General features: G+C 41.4%; 1 protein-coding gene across 2 annotated transcripts; it reads left to right on the top strand.

Annotated features, from left to right (window-relative positions):
* The first annotated feature begins 19,373 nt into the window (after positions 1–19,373).
* Positions 19,374–20,622, top strand: LOC109967043 (uncharacterized). 2 transcript variants are annotated; one of them, XM_020612368.1, is made up of 2 exons: positions 19,374–20,233; positions 20,453–20,622. In XM_020612368.1, exons 1-2 carry the CDS (start codon positions 19,451–19,453, stop codon positions 20,465–20,467), a joined length of 798 nt encoding a protein of 265 aa, XP_020468024.1. In that variant the 5' UTR covers positions 19,374–19,450; the 3' UTR covers positions 20,468–20,622. The 2 variants fall into 2 exon arrangements, with proteins under 2 accessions (XP_020468024.1, XP_020468025.1); XM_020612369.1 differs by having other exon boundaries at positions 19,374–20,238; positions 20,458–20,622.
* Positions 20,623–20,629: the final 7 nt, after the last annotated feature.

The following is a 20,629-nucleotide window of genomic DNA, read 5'->3' as shown; positions in this document are numbered from 1 at the left end:
CACATCCAGCAGATACAGAGCAACATTTACTTTCATTTGGAGTTGTTTATTGGCCATCTAACATATGAAAGGCCCAATATTTACTCTCTGTTTTGGCTTCCATCAACTCCTGGAGTAAATGTCTAACTCTTTAGATGCAAAATGCCCCACTATGTTCACCAGCTAGTTGGTAATTGGGTCTGTCTGCTACTTGGAGCTAAGCAGGTAGTGTATATTGGGTTTCACTGAATTCCACTGGTGATCATAAATCTGAGCACATCACCATGACATATGGAGGCCCCTAAGGCTTCCATATGTCATGGTGAGTCTTGAACCACTGCTATTCAAACTGTATATGCTCCCTCTGCATCAGATCATACATGACAATAACTGACTATCATAGTTAAGCGGGTGACACTTAGATTTATTGAGCTATGTCACCAAGTGACTGTGGTCTCTTAGACTCACTTTGTCCAGGGCTTACAGCAAGTAAATACCTGGATGCAATCACATTTTCTTTGATTAAACAAATCCAAGAGTTATGTTATTGTTTTTGGCAATAAGAAAGAAAGGACAGAAGTTATTGATCAGCTTGATTCTAGAGCTATAAATACAAATACTCAAGTTAGAAATCTTGGTGTCATAACTGACTCAGACCTGGGTTTTACCAGTCACATCAGGGCCGTAACTAAATCAGCTTTTTACCATATAAACAAATAGCAAGACTCAGAGGTCTCAGATTTAGAGAAACTCATTCATGCCGTCATCTTCAGCAGGCCAGACTATTGACTTTTGTCTGGTCTTCCGAAGACTGTTGGACAACGTCAGCACTGTGAGATACTGCTGCCAGAGTTTTAACAAGAACCAGGAGAGCTGAGCTCATCGGTTCTGTTCTTAAACCCAAACACTGGCTACCAGTTACCTACAGAATAGCTGGTAAAGTGTTACTGCTAAGTTAATACTGTACATCAGTAGTATGGGGCCAACACATTACTGATGTCCAAAAAGCAGCGGGCCCCAAATGGTGTGCCGCGAGACAAGTCCATGTGTGCTATAGGATTTTGTGACAACCATATGCTAGTACTGTAATATACAATGATACAAAATGTTATGAATGAATTTTTAATTTACTATAGTACTTTTTTAATGCACTCAGTAGACAGTATCATGAAAGCTGCCTGTCTTCTGGCTTCAGGTAGCCCTCAGCCCTCAGCCCAAGTGCATCATTTGTCAGGAGAAGTTAGTGAATGCTAACATGGTGCTAAGCAAGCTGAAGAGTCACCTGGAAACCAAACATCCCTTCTACATTGAGAGAAACATGGCCTAAGAGCACATGATCTGCACCAGAGGCAGAAAGACTGTTTATGGGATTGTGTGAAATTGTCTGATAAGGCAATGGGGGAAAGAAAGCTACATGGTAGCAGCGCTTACTGCAGAGTAGACAAAACTCACATGGTAGCAGACACTTATCCTCCCAGCTCGCCAAAAAAACAAAACAAAACAACAAAACCATTGCAGGCTCTCTTCAATACCAGCAAGGATGTAAAAATCTGTGAGCACTGACGGACACGTGTCTCACTAGCTTATAAGTAGGCAAAAACACTGACAATAGCAAATGTTTTAATGCTGACTCAAACTGATGTTACATTTAAAATGTCTTCTTTTCAACTCACTGTCAACTGGTTTTCATTCTCAATGCTTCTCTTTTCTTTACTATTTTAGACTAAAGTATTTTTTATTCCAACTCTACATACTTTTTAGTTTTTATTCCCAGTGCATCGCTCTTCTTAGTTTTTTTCTGTACAGTAAGTAGTGACTACGCTTCCCTCTCATGCCAGATCTACCCCTCAATTCTCACTCACTCATTATACTTGTCATAAGTAAATAAAAATAAACATTCTTAGACTGATAGCAAATGGTATAGAGGCTATTTTCCAGGGCCTTGAGATTTTGGCTTGTCCTTTGGTGTGCCTTGGGCAGGTTTGAAAACCATTGCCTTAAAGAATACAAACTCAGCAGGGCTCTGAGATCCTTAGGAAGCAGTCTGCTGGTAGAACCTCGGGTCAGAACCAGACAGGGTGACGCTGCACACAGATGGAACCAACTTCCTGATGACTTTACTGTGCCCCAACTCTGCCACTTTCAAGTCTCAACTGAAAACTGCTGTTTTCCTGTGTCTTTGTTTGAGTGGTTTCCATGCTGCACTTTTGTTTGTTAATATCGAACTATTTTTAAATATTAAAAATAATAATACTAAATAAATGTACCAATTATTATCTTCCTGGCAGATATTGTAAACAGACTGCTTTTCACATTCAAAATTATGATTATTTTTGACTTTATTCTTGATAGATCACTACAAATACACAGCTTTGATTAAGGATGCAGCTACAGTAACTTTACTTCATCTTCTTCTTCTTCTTATTGACTAGTAGTAGTAATGGTGGTGGTGGTAGTAGCAGCAGCAGTAATGTTAGCAGGCATTAGCCTATTTTGTTACAGAGGCTACAGGACTATGTTAATATGTATTTTGGTTAGTTAAAAGAGGCATTAACAGAAAACTAAAATGACCAAATATGATGGAATGAGCCATTTTGCACCCTGTCACTCTTAGGTTATAGCTCACCTTTTTCAACCCAGTTGAGAGAGAAACTGTTCGTCCTTCAATTTCTCCTTACCTGTCTGCTATTTCTCTTTGTTTGGCATCTTGACTAACTTTTTTTTTTACTGATGAAATGAAATGGTAGCTTGCAAGACTTGAGTCTGGGTCACTGGCTGAACCAAACTACCAGCAGGAAAAGAAGTAGTTAGCCAAGCTAATTCAGCCTGCTTAGCGGCTATCTAGGTTTTATTAGCTAGCAGACTGTTTTGATTTTAGGCTAAATGTGCAGTTGGGTATAGGATTATGTTACATTGGAAATACAACAAATATCTATGGAAGTAAATTCCTGACAAACTGTTTGATGGCGCACAGACCACATTTCAAGAGCCACTCAGTTTGCAACTCAGCGTTTGAGAGTGCCAAGGCAGCACTGATTTGTAAATTCAGAATCAGAACTTAGAGTGACGGAGGAATAAATCGTGAGCACACTCGCTAGGACCAAAGATGCTCTTGCTTGCTGTTGAATCCCCTGAGTGTAAACTCAAAGGTGAGAGCAGAGTGTCACCTGGAAATCATCACCTGAATGGACACATCCTTCTACTTTCAAATTAAAAACTTTCTGCCCTTGCACTTGCCAGGTTGAAAAATGTTCAGTAGAGCACAGGGAAACTGCAGAGTCACATGATAATAGGTTACTTTGTGATTGTGTCACTAAGAAAATCATTCACATTACATCATCATTTGATAAACGATTAACAAAAGATCACTGCAGCTTCAAGTATTTCTATTGCAACATGGTTTGGTTCAATAAATATTCCATTTCTGTAAATACACTATCAATGTGTACAAAAAACCTGTTAGAACTACCTAGTACTGTGTATTGAGGAAATTTCATTCATATTTGATCAGAAGGTGAATCAACCCTAGTGTTAACATCCAAATCCACTCTCCCTCCACCCAGCACAGTGCTGTAATGTTGGCTGGCTCCCCTGTCACATGGCATGGATTATGCCTATGTTACACCAAATGCCTGATAATGCAATCAAGCAGTTTTGAATCTCAGTGATTCTCCAGTGCCTGCTATAATGAGGGGGAAATGAAACCTTTCCCACAGTGTCTGACTAACCCTCTGATGAGACCTTCATCAGACGGAGGGAGACAGACAAAAAAGTACATTTAAAATGAAGTCATCCATCTTCAGCCAAACAGACTGAGGAATGATAAGAACAGCACGTCTGGACTTGTGGCATAAACTATGGACATTTGTGCAAGCACATCAAGAGTAGAAACTGTTTAAATTTGTGATTTTACTGATTACTAACATGGAAAAGTACATCCTTCCAAGTTCATAGAATATCCTTAACCTGCCATTTGAACGTTGCTGTTGAGCCACATATAAATCCCCACTGTGTCTTTATGTGCTGATACTCAGATATAGAGATGACACAGGTAGAGGTGCACTATCAACTTGAACTACTAACTACTCCTATAACCACTGATCATCTGTGCGCACACTGTCTGGTCTTCTATTTCCTACATCACTCCAGTTCTAACATACTGTACTTCGCCTACTTAATTCAGCGTCCTCAGCTGCTAGAGTGTGCCGCCCTATCAAGTGAATATACACTTTATTATTTGAGTTAAAGAGAAAAACTCCACTCACTCTGCACTTGATGCAGTCTTTCATTTGAACCTGCTGGAAATACAGACATTATGTGCCAAGTTGGGTACAGCACATTCTGCAAGTAAGACTGTGGTATGTCTTTCAGAAATGATGACTCCTACTGCACTGACTGCTTTTCAGGTTCCACATTTAAATGAAATGGACTTTAAAAAAGATTACAGGGGACGTGGCATCAGAGAGCAACAACAACAGAGCAACAACAGAGACAAAGATTTCAGATTCTCGAAGATAAAATGGTAATTTCACTTCCATATACAACCACCTTATCCATATACAGTATAAGGATAAGGTGCTGTTTCCTGGATCAGCAGGTGAAAGTAATTAACTTTATGCAAATAGGAGTGACTCAGAAAACACAGCAGTAATGCAGGTGTGTTGGACAAACAAACGGTTGCTTTGCCATGCGATGAGATTACACTGAACAATCACTGAAAACATTTCCTTCACCTCAGAACCAGCCATCATAGACACATCCAGCCGCGGACTGGACATCATTATATTCTAAAGTGTTCCTGCTATTGTGTGCATCCTGATATAAAGTGTTTATTGTAGAATGTATACACAATCTATTATGTAAAGTCTTATTTGGTATGGACATGTTCAGTATTTTCTCATTTTTATTGCTCAGATACCAGAAGCTTATTATGTGCGTGTGTGTGTGTGTGTGTGTGTCGGTCTGACCCCTCAGCCCAGATCACTCCAGGACCCACCAGGACCTGCAAGGTCTGATATCGCCCTTCTTGGCAGTGGTAGCTATCATTGTAGCTAATATAGCCACACAGTATGATACCACACCCACACATTTACACACAACTTGAAGATGGATGCTTCCTGCGCTTCCCTGATCTCATCTTTTACTTTAATGAAAATCGGGTAGATACAACAGCCCAGTCCAGCCACATCAGCAGCCTGTCTGCACTGAGCTACAACCCTGTGCTCCTCTCTTTCCTTCTGGAACACACTGTCTCTCTCTGTTCAGCTGATGATTCATAACTGCTGACTGATGGCAGCTCCTGTGTCTTTTCTAAAATCTGTTAAGGTGTGAGTATTTTGCTGATACCTGACAGGGGTTGGCCCCTGGAGAGAAGGAATTTGGACATGGAAGAGTAAGAAGGATGCTTGCTGCCTCCCATATGAAAAGCCAAGGAGAAAGCTGGCTGTGTGCCCCAAACCACATCAAATGTTTGATCTCATTGCTCTTCCACTGAATACAGAAGAAATAGCCATATACTCAGCTCAGTATAGTTACACAAATGAATGTAACTGAGGAGCTTGTACCTTTGAGGGGGGTTAGAGGGTATGGAGGGAAATACAAAAATGTGTGGGCAGCCTGGTATTACTTGTGTTGCAGGGACATAAATCTGTTTACACAGTCACTCAGTGGGGACACGACATCCTTATGGGGACAAAATGTAAATCATTACATCTAGAGTGATGACTTTGTGTCAGGTTAGGTGTTAGGCACGTAGTGGTTATGGTTAAGGTCAAGGTAAGTCTCTAAGAAATTAATTTGGTGTCCTCTGAAGTAATGGAAACAACATGCGTGAGCATGTGTGTGATATTCTAATATAAAAAGAAACCTAAAACACTTAGAGGTAAGCTGTGTGTTCATTGAACCTCACATTAGTGATATAACTGATTAATGAATGACCACATTTCCAGCATAAGGGCCTTTACTGGTTTTATCTTACTTCTCTTCCTGTTGTCATTTTATAGACCACACTGCGGTACAATTCACCACAATAGTTCCATAATCTTTTACATTCAATTATATAAATCAGTTTTCTTAGCTTGTCATCTTGATGTTATTGGTTTTTTGTTCATTTTTTGCTTCATTTTGTTTGGGATGAAATGTTTATTTCCTGTGGGTTGTTGCATAGCTTATATATGGGGTTTTTCCTCTTCATTTTATTGCACCTTTTTTAATCACATTGATGCCACGCTTTATCTCTCTAATAAATAATAACTGTGCTGCAGCCAGAAACTGTGTACAGATTAGGTACTTTGAAGGGATTTTGGTAATTATGCCTATAAACCAGTGTGACAATGACAGTGGTTCTGAAATCTTCATTTTTCACAGGGGTTTCAGGCTGAACCATTGTGTTGTGTAATTTTACAATCAGTCTTTAAAAGATTAGTAGAAAAGGTGTCACACATACAGTATCATCTCTATACTGCACATAGATACCGTAGGCTCATACTACTGTTCATTCAACTGGGTTCCCCTTTGCCACTGTTGAACGCCATTCCACTGCACTAGACTTGTGGGTCAAGAAGCCAGAGCTTACAGTATACCAGCAAAAAGAGAAAAAAGCCTTGGCTAACACTAAGTGTGGAAAACAAGTAGAAGCACAATTTAACTTCAGATGGAAGTAATTAATTTTCCATTTAGAGGGATGACAAATTGATTGGAGCAGAAAAGTCAAAGCCTGCATTAAATTCAGCACCTAAAAACTTCTAATCTGCCAACTCTCACACATGCTTTCTTAACACTTACACACATGCACTTTCGCAGGGTATTAAATTCTAGCTGTACATGTACTGTATATCTCTAGGTATAGAAAACTCTGGCGGGTATAAATAGAAACTTAGTTTCAGGAAGGAAATTGCACAGCATTTCATGTTATGATTCTCCATTAACAGCACTGAGAAAAGTGTAGTGTTACATTGTTCTGCAAACAGACATATGTGACTGGGGGAGGTGTTGAGCTGGGAGTCTCATGTCATTAGGACTTTAAATAATGACAACAAAATCTGAGCAGATATAATTTGATTAGTGCTTTCAGGACAAAAAAGGACCCTGAATGTGTACCCAATGACTGTGGAGAGAGAAGGTGCGACAGAGCCCTTAATTGCTTGAACTGCACCTAGAGACTTGATGATTTTTGACATCTTATCCGGTGCTCTGCGCTAACACTAATAACTGTTAATTAACTGTAGCAAGGATGCTGGAGAGCAAGCAAGGGAGGGAAAACATACATACTCACATACATGGCCTTGTGTGCTCTCTAGATTAAAGAAAAAACATCTCCTGGGATGTATATGAGGCAGAGCAAAGATGTTGCAGAGGTCAGGGTGCTTGCTGTTCTGAAATGCTAATGGGCACAATGGAGCCACAAATGAGAGAAATAACAGCGATGCCATTATTGTTTTCAGATTGATCCGGCTGTGTAAATCTGTTAGCCCTAATTGGTCCATGAAGACGGAAAACAAAGTCAATGTTCCATTCCAAGGCCAGCTTCAATTTCCAAAGCAGATGTTCACAGATGTCGTTTTTGTCATCAGAAGCGTCAGCATGTGCAATCAAGCTCTTTAGTGCAATGACAGGGGAACGCATGTGTTCAGTGCTATCCTCATTAAAAGCAAAGTGTCTGATGTGGCCTCTCTCCCCCTTTTGAATGTGCATGTAGTTAGCTTTGGTAAAATCCACCTCCAGAAAGAGCACAGACAAGCACAGCCCCATGTAATGTCATTTTGAAAGCCAGGCCATAGTCAGTGAAATCCTACAGGGGCCTCAGGAGTGTGAGTGCTTGTGGTTCATTGTTATATTTATGCATAACACAAATCCATTAGTTGTGAATCCCATAAACAGCTAATAAATGTCTGCAACAGACGACATGCAGGTGAATACTGCGTCAGTCCGGCACTCTGGTTTCCAACACATCGTCAGCGTTAGACACACTTTTATACTGAATCATATCTGTCTATTAATTGACACCACATGTATAATTCATCTTGGCTAGTTGGATTTTCTGTTAAAATACACAAAACATGAGTGGAAATCACAGTCCTAGTAATATTACATGAAACACTAATACCAGCTAATGCTAACAGTGCTGTTAACAACTGACCCATTTGGTTCATTCCAACTTAATAGACCTTTAGGTTAAGCCAGTGAAACAAAATGATATTGTTTCACTGCAAAAATGAACAATACTTGGCAATAAAATGTTTTATGCACCAGGTTTTAGATAAAAATGCATCTGTTAGGACCCAAAGGTTGAGTTTTGCTTTATTTCTGCCATTACTGAGCATTAGCTTGTGAGGCAAAGTACTTTTCCCTTTTGGTTTGGGCTGAGTAACACAACTGTATCTTGGTCATTTAGTAATCACATTTGTACATGCTTTTTCTTGTTTATTTATTTTTGAGTACATTTAAATAAATCAGAGCTGATGCTGTGGGTCAGAACGAACTGCTTGATTACACAAGATTCATAAACTGACAGCAGTTCTAGGAGACTTTACTTAACAAAAAGACTTGATCACTACTTGTGCAGCTTTATTGCATCTGTAAAACTACAGTCAACAGTCAAATGTGTACAAATACAGTGTTATGACATACAAATGTTACATTTAAGTAGCATTTCAAAGTGTATAGTATTAGGTGTCAAGTTCTTTAGCAGAGTTGTTGAAGGCTGATTCTCCATTTTCCTCCCTATCTAAACAGCTGTCATGTTTCATGAATCCAGTGATGCCCTTGCCTGGAGAGCCAGAGCTGTCTTGACAAACAAACACATCTCCACTGTTATTATCGTATTTCCATCTCTCCTCCAGTGCTTACTGCACTGGTGACAGCAACACAAAGAGACATGAAGAGTGCGGCCCTCAATTGGATAAACAAAGAACGCCATTGAATGTCACTCCTGCTTGGACTGATGCACTGGCTGGAAAATCAGGGAGTTGGACGGATGGCTGGAAGGCGCAAACACACACACACACACACACATAGTATACACGCAGTCATGTCTCCAGTAATAGCTTTTGATTCATCCCTGACATGCCTCGGTCAAACCACTGCCTTCAAATGTCCTGTGTTAAATACCCAGGGCGAACAAGGTTGATACATTCACATTTTCAACTGAGACCTCTACAGTCTATTAAGTGCTAGGATACAGTGCAGCCTAGAGAGATGAAGAATGTCATGACACAGGAAATGGACCACAGAGACTGACAAGCTGGCTAGTCTCCCATTGTTATTTTACTGGGGCCTCAGTGCTGCTTGTCACTGCATAAAGGCTCAGTGAAGGACACAGCAGATCACACTGCTGTCTGCTAATCAAAAGAGGGCAGGCACACTGTGTGCTTTGTTTGGTTCTGTGGTACCTCATCACACATCAAGGCAAGACCCTGAAGCGCTGGTTGAGCTATGCAGGTGGGAAGCAATTCTGCTTCCATTGTTTCAACTTGACAACATAAGCGCTCCAGGGCCTTCAAAATTTGCAGATACTGTCAGTATTTCACCAACAAAAGCAGATAAGCCATGTGATTAATGGAAGTGTGCCTATATTCAGAGCTCGGGGTCCTGTAGCCAAGAAAGAAACTTTTCCAAGGAACACTGCACATGACAGCTGTGTTCACCTACACTCTAATTTCCTTGAAACAGGATTGTGACAGGCCTTTCTACTGGAGTGTGATCTGGAGTGTTTGTATACAGTGCTGAACAACTTGCTGGCATGTGTCACTTTCATTTTTGAGATGCGGCTGGCATTTTGACAGATGAGTGCTGCTGTTATGCAGCCTGTCAGCCAACCATGGAGCTCACAGACATGGGGAGATAATTCCTTACAAAGCCAATTAAAGAATGTTTAATGAAGATAGGCTACATCTCTCCACTTCTCTTTGTTTTTGGCAAGGTGCCTAATATGAAAGAAGACCTGTCAATTTCCTGTAGCTGAAAGAAATCCAACAAAAACAACAGGTACAGTATCTAAAAATATTAGATTTGATAGAGTAAACAAGATGTTATGTTCTTGTCTTGTTATTTGTATATAATGAGTAACTTATCAATTCCTATTTTCACATTACATTAAATGCCACATTAAACATCCCAATGCGTGTATCAGTATAACCATATACTGATCTTACAACACTGCTTCTAGTTCTACTCCAGTAAATATCCACATTCCAAAGATGACTTTTTTTGAAAGCAGCCGAAGTAAGTGAAGAATGACGCTGGATATCTTTCTCCCATTTTAATCCCAGGCAATGTCTTACAAGAGTGAAGGGCAGCTGTGACAAACCCGAAGAAGGACCAGATGTGCTCTTATTGTTCGAGAACTGAAAAAGGTCCCAGGTAAGAAATCTGAAGAGGGTCTCTGTGTGAGAGGAGGCCTTTTCTGGTAAATCTTCCTCTGGCTCATTTTAGCCCCTCCCTCCCTGTCATAGTGTGTGACCTCTCAGTAAGAAGGGTGACCTGAGTCTTACTTATAGGCCTGACACCCACTGACAGACGACTAACCCTTGAAAGGTCAGGGCAGGCGAGACTTTTTTTTTTGGAAGAGCTGTTGGAGCATAGATCAAGTTATTGTGGACAGGCAGGAACACCAGTGAGCAAAACAAAGTTGTTGTCAGTCAGAAGAAGTTAAAAGCAATGGTTTGGAAGGAAAACACAGAGATGGAAATTCCTTTACTGGGCCAGCAGGAGATAAGACTCAGTGGGGTCATGGGGTTAACTGAGCATGCCAAGGTCTGCTGTGCTTCCAGTAGTTGAAGATCTAATCTTATAAATTAATATTTATAATGGAAAGGTAAAAATAGGAGAAAGAAATATTTTTAAAGCTGCTATCTAAATATAGAATATATAGAATATCAGGATTCAGCAGCTAAAATGCAAATTTTTTTTATAAACTGATGACCTACATTAGCTGGGATAGATCATCACATCTCTCAGAACTATTTGGCATCCCAATGCTGAGTACACACAAAGCAAAGTAGACACAGCTCAAAACAAACCAAATGAATGGATGATGAACTGCACTGGTACCAATCTGTGTTCCTGTTCCTGAATAAAACTGAGTTCAGGAAAATACTGTGAGCTTAAAAGGAAAAGCCACACATTCCATGCTAACATGCCAGCTTATATCTGGCTCGACAAAGGCACAAGTTTCTAATCTTCAAAAGCCGGCTTTATAAGTGCGAGACCACAATAGAAAAACAAACCATTTATTTTCCTCCCCTGGAGAGTAAGCGGAACCATATGGGGCAGTGAGGAGCCAGATCCCAACATCTGGGCGGCATCAGAGAATCAAAGCCAAGTGGTGCTGTGGACCCCGGTGAACCACAGCAACCTTTGCCTGCCCTGACAGATCTTTACTTAATGGAAAAACAGGTTGGAACATTGTTCTCAGAGCGTCTGAGTTTCCCTATTGCTTTTTCTCAGGATAATTGCTAATCAAAAGGGGACTGTCGGTGAGGCTACAGGCACAATCCACAGCAGTAATCACTGGCAGCTGGGAGTTTGACTTACATATAAACAGCTGGAACAGGCCATGGCAAATTCCTGTGAAACTGTTTCTTTAATAAAGAGTGGAGGTCACAGACAGAGTCACCCTGGGAGGGAATTTGTACAGTATGACATATATTTAGGAAACTAGTATGGGATGTCACCAGAAGAGTGCATAAACAAAAATATCTCTTCACTGTTAGTTTTTTTTATTATTCAGCTTGCATAATCATAAGAGACTTAATTTCTGTTCCTATTATACAGGGTGATGAAATCTCCTGATTAACAACACTTGGGATTGGTTTAATAGCCTTCAGCTAGTCTGCATTACTCTCTAGCCAACAACAAAAAACATTGTTATCAGACGAAACAGGCTGAGGTTAAGAAGCGGCACCACCTGAGGGCAATGTGCTTTAGCTGGGGATTTAACATCTTTCATTAAGCCATGCTTGTCCTTGCTCTCATGCTTCATTCTTATTTTTCTCTCACAGATCACATTCAGCCACCAAATAAACAGGAGGAAAATTGCTCTGGAGATAATAATAAAAAAAACTTTACAAGATCAAATAGTATGTTTTTTTTTTCTGTACATACAATATCTTGCTTTGGAATGGTTCAGCTGCACAGTTTATGATCTATGATTACTGGGTGAATGGTGAGATGAAGGCGCACAAAGGACAGATTTTGTGCATGCCCCGGAGGTACAATCATGTATTTTAATGCACAACAAAGATAAGGCTGAGCACTGACTATACTTGTCCTCTGGGAGGCATGAGGGGTGGGGCAGCCTCCCTCATGTCCAATCACACTATGCCAGCAGGGCCGTGGCCATGCTAATTTATTCCTGAGTGGTCCTTAGGGAGAGGGTCTAGTCATAAGGACCCTGTCAGACCCTCCCTTCAGCGGGCACCACAGTCTGCAGGCATAGCCTCCCTGGAGAGAATGGTGCCTGCAGGCATATTCTAAAGAGTAATAATACCATTGTCAGCTGTCTGGGCACCTTCAGTGCTTAAGCCCACTGCAGATAAAGAAGGAACAGCAGTGTGGCATGACTTGCCATGTGACATAATCTATGTTAAGGTGAGGTTAAGGCTGCAAATGGAAGCTAGATGCCAGGCTCCGTCCTTCCATTTCTTCCTTTACCAGTGCTGACTGTGTAATGGCCACTGTACGGTCCTAGGCCCTAATCTTGGGGATGGAGATAGCTCCTCATTATAGCAGCCCTAGGAGGGAGCTGCTGGCTTGTCAACATAGAGGGAAGGAGGAGGCAGGCTGCTGATGCCATTCAGCACCACTAGAATAATGTCAAATGAACTGACTGCTGGGAGCCTATGAGACACCCAAGGAACCACTTTATCTTCTTCATTAAAACCAGTTTAGAGAGCAACTGGGGAGAAAAAAAAATCCATTTTCCTTGAAAGTCTCCAGAACAGACGGAACAAAATTAATTGCACCATTAGGCTCCCAATAGACAATGCTAGTGTGGTTTTCCTCCACTGATTCACGTGTGCCTACACATCGCTCTTAAGATGGCAATTATGGCACCATTTTCCATGAAAATAAAGTTAGATTTAATGGGCAATAAACACATTACTCCAAAAAGTGATTTTTTTTCATGATTTACTGTAGCATTGTATGGGCTTTCATGTCTTTCAACACTGAGTGTAGAAGTTGGCTCACTACACGTACAGTACATCCATGTAACCTTGATATGAAACAGGATTATTTCACAAACACTCAGTAGGGGAAGAAACAAACGTGCCTGACAACGAAGGCAGCAGATTGAGTTTCAAAAGCTTTTACATTGCCTGTAACGTCCTCTTAAATCATTATGCTTTGCCTTTAGTGAATAATAATTGTCTTTTATCTGGTGACTAGTAGCTTCTTATGTAAAGATGGGTGGAAAATGAAAGGAAAAACCAACATAGCCTTAATAGGGTGCTGGGGCACCAGAACAGTTTCAGCGACTGTGAAGGTCATAGCATATGATTCAAATCATTTTCATGCTCATCAAACCATTCAGTGGCACCTTGTGTTTTATGGATGGGGGAGTTGGCATCCTGGAGGAGACCACTCATTTACTCAGGTTTTTCATATACAGTAGTTTGCGGTCCGTCTCTATCTCACAAGAGATGTACACAAAAGAACCACACTGTAAGCCTGCAAGACTGCACAGTGTTGACTCACTCATCTACTTTGCTTTGATAGACAAGTGAGCAGGCGTCACGGGGTATTCAAGGGTCAAAGTGAAGTAGTCCGATAGGTAGCTTGTGCATTTGAAGAGTATGCAGCAATGATTTTTTTCTCATTTGTATAGGATAATGTTGGGTGCAGTGCAGCGAAAAGGGTGTCATTTGTGGCGAATGCAGAACATGGCGAGGACTCTGAAACCAGCCAGCAGCTAGAAGGAGGGGCATCACAAAAGGAAAGGAGGGCATTACATCTTGGGCCAGGAAACCTCTGCTCCAGAATTATGATGAATGATGGACATATCTGATTGGAATTTAGTACCCTGGTGCCTTGCTAATAAAAAAAGCATGCCTTTCATTGTCTTCCCCAGTTTTCAACCCCCTCACACTTCCATAAGCCATGTGCACCTCTGACCAGAGTCCCGGCAGTGATCTGAGGGAGACGGAATCATACTGAAAGATTAAATAGATGTTTTGGGGGAGTGTGCAGGGGTAGACCTGCTGGGCATAATAGCAGTAAGGGCTTCCCAGGCCATTAGCGAAGGTCCCCAGGATATGGTGGTATTGTAGGCCCCCGCAGAGGAAAGCTCAGCTGGAGCTTCACATCTCACTGCCTCACAGCCAAGAACCCCCCCACCCCCCACCCCCATTAGAGTAGATAAGGTTCCTATCGGCAAGTAGCGCACACGCACACAAGTTTGAGTGTATGTGCGAGCCACACACAGTAATGTCTTTGCCAGGAGTCATGGGGCGGCTGCAGACACACTTCACTATCTGGGGTTGTTGTGGTTGTGTAGTCTACAGTTTCACTTTCTTTGAGAGCATTGTTTGTGATTTATAGCCAGCAGCAAAACAGAAATATAAAACAGAGTTGTATTGATTTTTTTTATTGTCTATGTGCGTCATAACTTTTTCCTAGTTCCACCCAAAATGTGAAAATTAATACAAACTATAAAGTGGCTTCGATTTGAACCCTACTGTCGCTTGTTATTGCTTGTTTTTTTTTTTTCATAAGCAACCGCACTGGCAGACGAAACTAAAGAAACGTTTAGGGAATCATAAAAGATTGTATTATAATGGATTGTGACCACAGATTTTTTTTCTCTGCCTAAACCAAACTGGAGGGAACACAACAATTATGAAAACACTGCATAGGCCTCTGTTTCTCTTTTCTTCTTCCTTTTTTAAAGGTTCACTAGACAGCCTCCACCTCCTTTTTCTTGTCTCCCTGCCTCTCTTCCTCTCTGTATCCCTCCCACAGCCAAGCGCTCTCCTTTAATGAGTAGCTGGAAATGACAGCTTTAATCACCGCCTGTGGCCACGGCGAAGGGCCCGTTAATGATAGAAAAGAACAGAGGGCCATTTGCATCAATCAGTCCTAAATCACTTTTTATGATAATGCAGAAGAGAGGGAGGAGAGGCTACACAAATGACTTCTGCATGATGATGATGAGGCTGTTCTCTCCTCACCCTTGGACCCATTGAGGTTTCTTAAAGGGATATAACAAGCAGTACTGGCTCCTACTGTGTGCCTTGGCAAAGCCATCCGTATGGGCACTTGGGTTATCTTCTCTATAAATACTGACACACCAAGGGCAGTGAAAGACAACAATTTATGTACAGATGATATTTATCAAAAGATACAACATTAGTATCATAATACACATGGTTCAGTGATTTAGTTGCCCTCAGTTGTGCTTCCTATGTAGCCTTTTGCCAGAGAGAGCTGCCATTCATTGAGGATGAGACCCTGATTTGCAGCCCTGCACTGCCTGCACAGCTCAACAGGTTCAAAGGCTACACTAAAGGGGAAAGTTGAGAAAGACTGAACTTTATGCAAATAAAGAAATGGAACCAGGGAGTGTTTACTGCTCCACTCCACTATGTGAAGGGATTATAAACAAATTGGAGAACAAAAAAGTTCCATCACAGCTTCTGGTTTCTCACTTCTCTACAACATGTTTTTAACAAGTTGCTAGAACAGAGATGCCTACATGCTGGAGAGCATTCTTGACTTGCTGGGCAGTCATAACAGCCTTTTTCTTCATCATGAAAATGATGTTCCTGTCATCCATACAGCCTGTGCTCCTTGCTCTACCTGGTCATTTGCCATTTTCTAGTTTTCCTGTGACACCTGCTTTTTGAGAATGAACCCAGCTGTTGATTTTAGCAAACCAACCTTTGATATCTCTGACATATTTTGGCTTTTTGTGAGCTCATATGGACAAACAGCTCCAAAATCTTATGTTCTGGACTATAGGTGCTCATCACTTAAAGCTAAACAAGAGCCTATGTCTAACGTGCAAATGTGTATCAAAAACATTTGTGATTTCAAAGATGCAAAATACTGAAGGTACTATGTTAATTTCAATATTACATTTTGGCAAACACATTCATTTGTATAGGGTCTACCTTTAGTTCTTTGTTGGTGATATAACCACTGGAGATTGCACAAGTCAGAAATGCTCAAATTCTAGCTTCAAAAAATAGCTTTAGGGAAAAATTATCAAGTGTGGTAATAACAATTTCTTTGGCTTATTGCTCATGTTGTCAATAATTTTAGTATGTGGAATAAATATTTATCTGGATTTTGCCAATATAGGCTTTCAAAGGCATTTTGGTGGAGAGATTTGTGTCAGTGTTGTCCAGCGTAGTTTTAAAAATGGCTGGGTTGGTTATACCCTTCTGTCTGATATAATGTAATCAAAATGTAACTGTATGCGTACAACACAGTGCTAACCTTACATTCCAAAACGGATAAACTTAATGAAAGGATTCTTGAGTACCATCCAAGTTTACTTGGTTTGATAATTCCAGCTAATCTATTTAAGAAACTGACTTCAATGTGCTTTCTTGATGTGTATATGTAACTAATGTTCCACAGTGACAAGAATAATACTTAAGTCAACCTGACAGTGAAGGTAAGCAGTCAATCCAATATTTAAATAATAACCTGCAATAAATTGTACTGTTCCTAATCATTGGGTATGTCACCAAGTGTGAAGTGGGTATGGAAAATGCCTGCAAGATGTAACAAGTGTGGAACAGCTGACAGCTATCTGTGCCAACAAAATGCTCACTGCTGACAAGAACAGAAGAAACAGACCGACAACTGACTCTCTCTGTACTCACAGTGCCACACAACCTACAGACAAGCACCAGTGTACTTGATTATTTCACATACCAGTATAATGAGTAAAATAAGCATTGCTGTCTTTTTTCATTTAGTCAACAAGCCACTGTTTAATTACAAGTGATATGACATTCTCTGTTTCCATAATTAATTCAGAAGTGCTCTGATTACATGCAATCAATTCAATTGTTGACACAGCAGGGGTTTCTGAACAAAGATCGTCTGTGGCAGTATAATGAATGCAATCAGATGACATAACATCTCATTTGCATATTGTTGTATTGAAACACAAATAGGAAATATAAAACCTGATGAAACCATATGCTCCATCTGTATGCATAGTGATCTGCTTGGGAATAACTGACAATAAAATGTTAGTTGATAAGGATGTTGCATAAGGAGCAGTGTGTTAATAATCACTGGTTTAACAAATATGCCAGGGAAAAGTTTCTGCACCTGACGACCCTCCTCATACAAGGCTCTGTCCAGTGAAAGATGACTCAAAACAATGGTGAAAAAGTACACCTACCTCAGACACCACTAAGCCCTCGTGGTACGTAATGATAATCCTAGCGTCTGTGGCATAGAGAAGGTGAAGTGAATATTAAGGGCATATTCCAAAAAAAGTAAGAGACTCCTCTTTGAATAAAGAAAAATAATTCAAGTGTCCATGAATGCTTGACTAATGGACTAAAGGGTTCCCAGTGCCTGGCAGTTTAAAATAGCAAAACAAAACATATCAATTTGTCTCAAAAGAAGACTCTGACAAGCGCAGAATCCTCCTCAACACACTGACAGGCATGGCAATGCCCCTGCAGGCTACTGCGTATTTCTGCTCAAGCTCTCTCTCTCTCTTTCTCACCTACTCTCTCTCCACCACACATGGCTTCTTGTCAGTGCAGGGAAGGGCACGGTTGTTCCACAGTAATCCCCAGCCACACAGATGGAAAAGCTTGTTAGAGCACTTGCTGATCACCACAAAAAGTCAAACCAGAGCCAGGGAAAGGTCACCAGGAATTAGGCTCTGCTCAAACTCCAAAGGCTTGCCTAATTCTCCTGATAAGCCCCTTTGAAACTAAACCTGTTCTGGCTGTGCCTTGGGCTCAGCCTTGCCTAGAACTAAAACCCTCCACTAAATCTAGCTGGAACTCATTTACACAGAGGAACACACACACATGCATGTGCCCACACACTCACAGCTGCGCATACCACTGATGGAACAGGGAGGGCTATAGCCTTGCTGATGACTTGACAGAACAACTGATTCTCAATGTGTGTGAAAGGAACTGAAGCTGCAGTGCGAGGGCTTTAAGTCTGAGCTGCTTTGGATGTGAGGAAACTTTGAAGCTAGAATGGGCCTTGGTTTGGACTTTATGCTGCTGCTGTTGTCTGCTATCCACCTTGAAAGGAACACCTGGGGAAAAATATAAGCTTTCAGAAAGAAGTGAGTGAAAGAAGACTTATGGGGAGTATACAGTGGAGGTGCGTGAAAGGTCAGAATTTGAATAACGCTTTAGCTTTTTCAGTTCTGAAGCAAAACACAACAAATAATATGTGCCAGATTTTTTGAAAATGCAAGCCCCCAGGCTAACAAATGTAAACTGTTTAAGCATGTTTGAACAGCCTGGTGTTTTCACACTCAAACCACATTTACATTATTTTAATTTCCACCCTCTCTGAATAATTGCAAACTACTACAGCAGCAGTATTTGCATACTCCCTCATGCCTTTCTTTTTCTCTGAAACACATGTACACATTGCCCAGAGGTAAAAAAAAAAAAAAAAAAAAAAACAGAACTCCTGAGGAGTAAAAAGAAATAACTTAACAGTAGAGGACCGCTAGTGGTGTTAATGGTGCCTTTATTCTCACAGAAACAGTCTTACTGTAACAGTGGCACTGAGTCTTGACAATACACCACCTGTTAACATGGAATATTTCCCTTGATATAAAAAACTGTGTTGGGCTTAACTTCAGCCAAAGCAAAGTGCCCATGCATCTCAGAGCATGGGCAAGCAGTAAGCATGCAGTGATAACACTGCCACGCTAGTCCACTTGTCTGTCTTTCCCAAGAATTGCCTGTTTTCATCTTTAACATTCCTCCACTTCCAGCACCCTGCGAATAGCCACATTCTGTGTCAGTTCACGTCTGAAACTAACAGGACGAGTACTTATTTCCGTCAACCTCTTAATTACATGCTACAAGCTCAACACTCTTTATTCAATATGGTGGACGGTGTGGAGCAGGGTGCTGCTGCTGCTCCGAGCCTTAGTCGACCTCTAGTGAAACCGCAGGTCTATAAAACTGTGGATGGTATGTTGGTAGTCGAGGACGAGTTTCTTAACTTTCTTGCGGTTAAGATTAAGACAATGTGCCAGGACGAGCTTGTCCTACTTGCCTCGAATCATTTTGACACTCGATGGATTGAATCTTCAAGGAAGGTGTTGTTTGAACTGTGTCCTAACACAAAGCAATGCTATGTGGCATTTAAGGGCAAGCAGAAAGATGTAAATAACATCAAAAGTTGCCTACAACTCTTAAATGAGTGTGGATATGATATACCGCACCTTGTCTCTCACTTCCTTGATGAGTTGCCGCCGGTGACATTTAATAGCTTGGACGTTTCTACCCTTTTATGTAAGATGGAGCGTTTGCACTGTGAGATCTGTGCTCTCAGACAGGTCGTCAAGCTTCAGGCTGATGTTGGTGAGGAGTTACGTGTTGTTACCTCAACCATCGATCGCAGAGTTGCTGTAGTAGAACGACATGTGATGTCTGATGGAAGGGAGCAGCTGGGTACGGACATGCCTGGAGTGAGGATCCATGGCCTTGATGCACAAGCCGGCGCTGCGGACGTAGCCGGGGAGATTCCTGGAGTGCTGGATGTGTTGGCTGGCTCCCAGGCCTCTACGGGCTCTGAGCTTTCTAATGGTGATGTAATCCGGGACGGTCACGCCGGGGGTGTTGATACTGATATTGTGAATAAGAATATTGAAGGGGTTGCTGATCTTCCTAATTCCCCTAAGTGGAGTACGGTAGTGAAACAAGGCTGGCGTAAAAAGGATAAGAGTCATCCCGTTCGCATAAAGCAGAGCATTAATAAATCTGAGCGCAAGAGGCTGGAGCCTATACATGGAACTGGTGTGCAAGGTAATATAAAAGCTGTCCGGACAAAGCTTGTTAATGTATTTGCCACCAAATTTCTTCCTGATCTTGATGCTGAGACACTTTGTAACTATCTTAAAGAGAGACTTGGCCGTCATGTTCAGTGTGAACGTATTGTGACTGGGAATACCAGATGCAGCTCTTTTAAAGTCAGCGTTGAGTGTGAGGACGTCACTGAGGTGTACAATTCGGAGCTGTGGCCAGAGGGATCGCTGGTGCGGCGATATTATGAGCCAAGGAAAGCAACGCGGAAGGGGACTGCTGACATCATCCAGAACCATGTGGTGACGGGGTCTGTAGGAGCAATGGCTGCGCTCTCCTAATAAAAACATGAGGGTCATCTCTTATAATTGTCGTGGCCTGCGTGTTGGAAATACTGCAGCGGATAGAGCGCGACGTCTGGTTGTGGATAACTTGCTGGACAAATGTGACATACTTTGCCTCCAAGAAACGTTCTTGTCTAAACAGGATCTAGGTCAGCTGAACTCTGTTAATGATAAATTCTATGGGGCTGGGGAGTCTACAGTAGACCTGACTATGGGTATTGTGAGGGGACGGATAGCAGGGGGTGTGGCTATCCTATGGCATAAAAGATTGGACTCAGTGATGAATGTGGTAAGGACTGGGGTCGACTGGTGTATTGCTGTTCATTTGAA

This window comes from Monopterus albus, unplaced genomic scaffold (assembly GCF_001952655.1).
Source record: "Monopterus albus unplaced genomic scaffold, M_albus_1.0 scaffold124.1, whole genome shotgun sequence".
Taxonomy (NCBI): domain Eukaryota; kingdom Metazoa; phylum Chordata; class Actinopteri; order Synbranchiformes; family Synbranchidae; genus Monopterus; species Monopterus albus.
This window is presented reverse-complemented; position numbering and strand designations above follow the sequence as displayed.

Coding starts and splice junctions, on each gene's coding strand:
- LOC109967043 (XM_020612368.1), top strand. CDS start 19,451: ATGGAGCGTTTGCACTGTGAGATCTGTGCTCTCAGACAGGTCGTCAAG.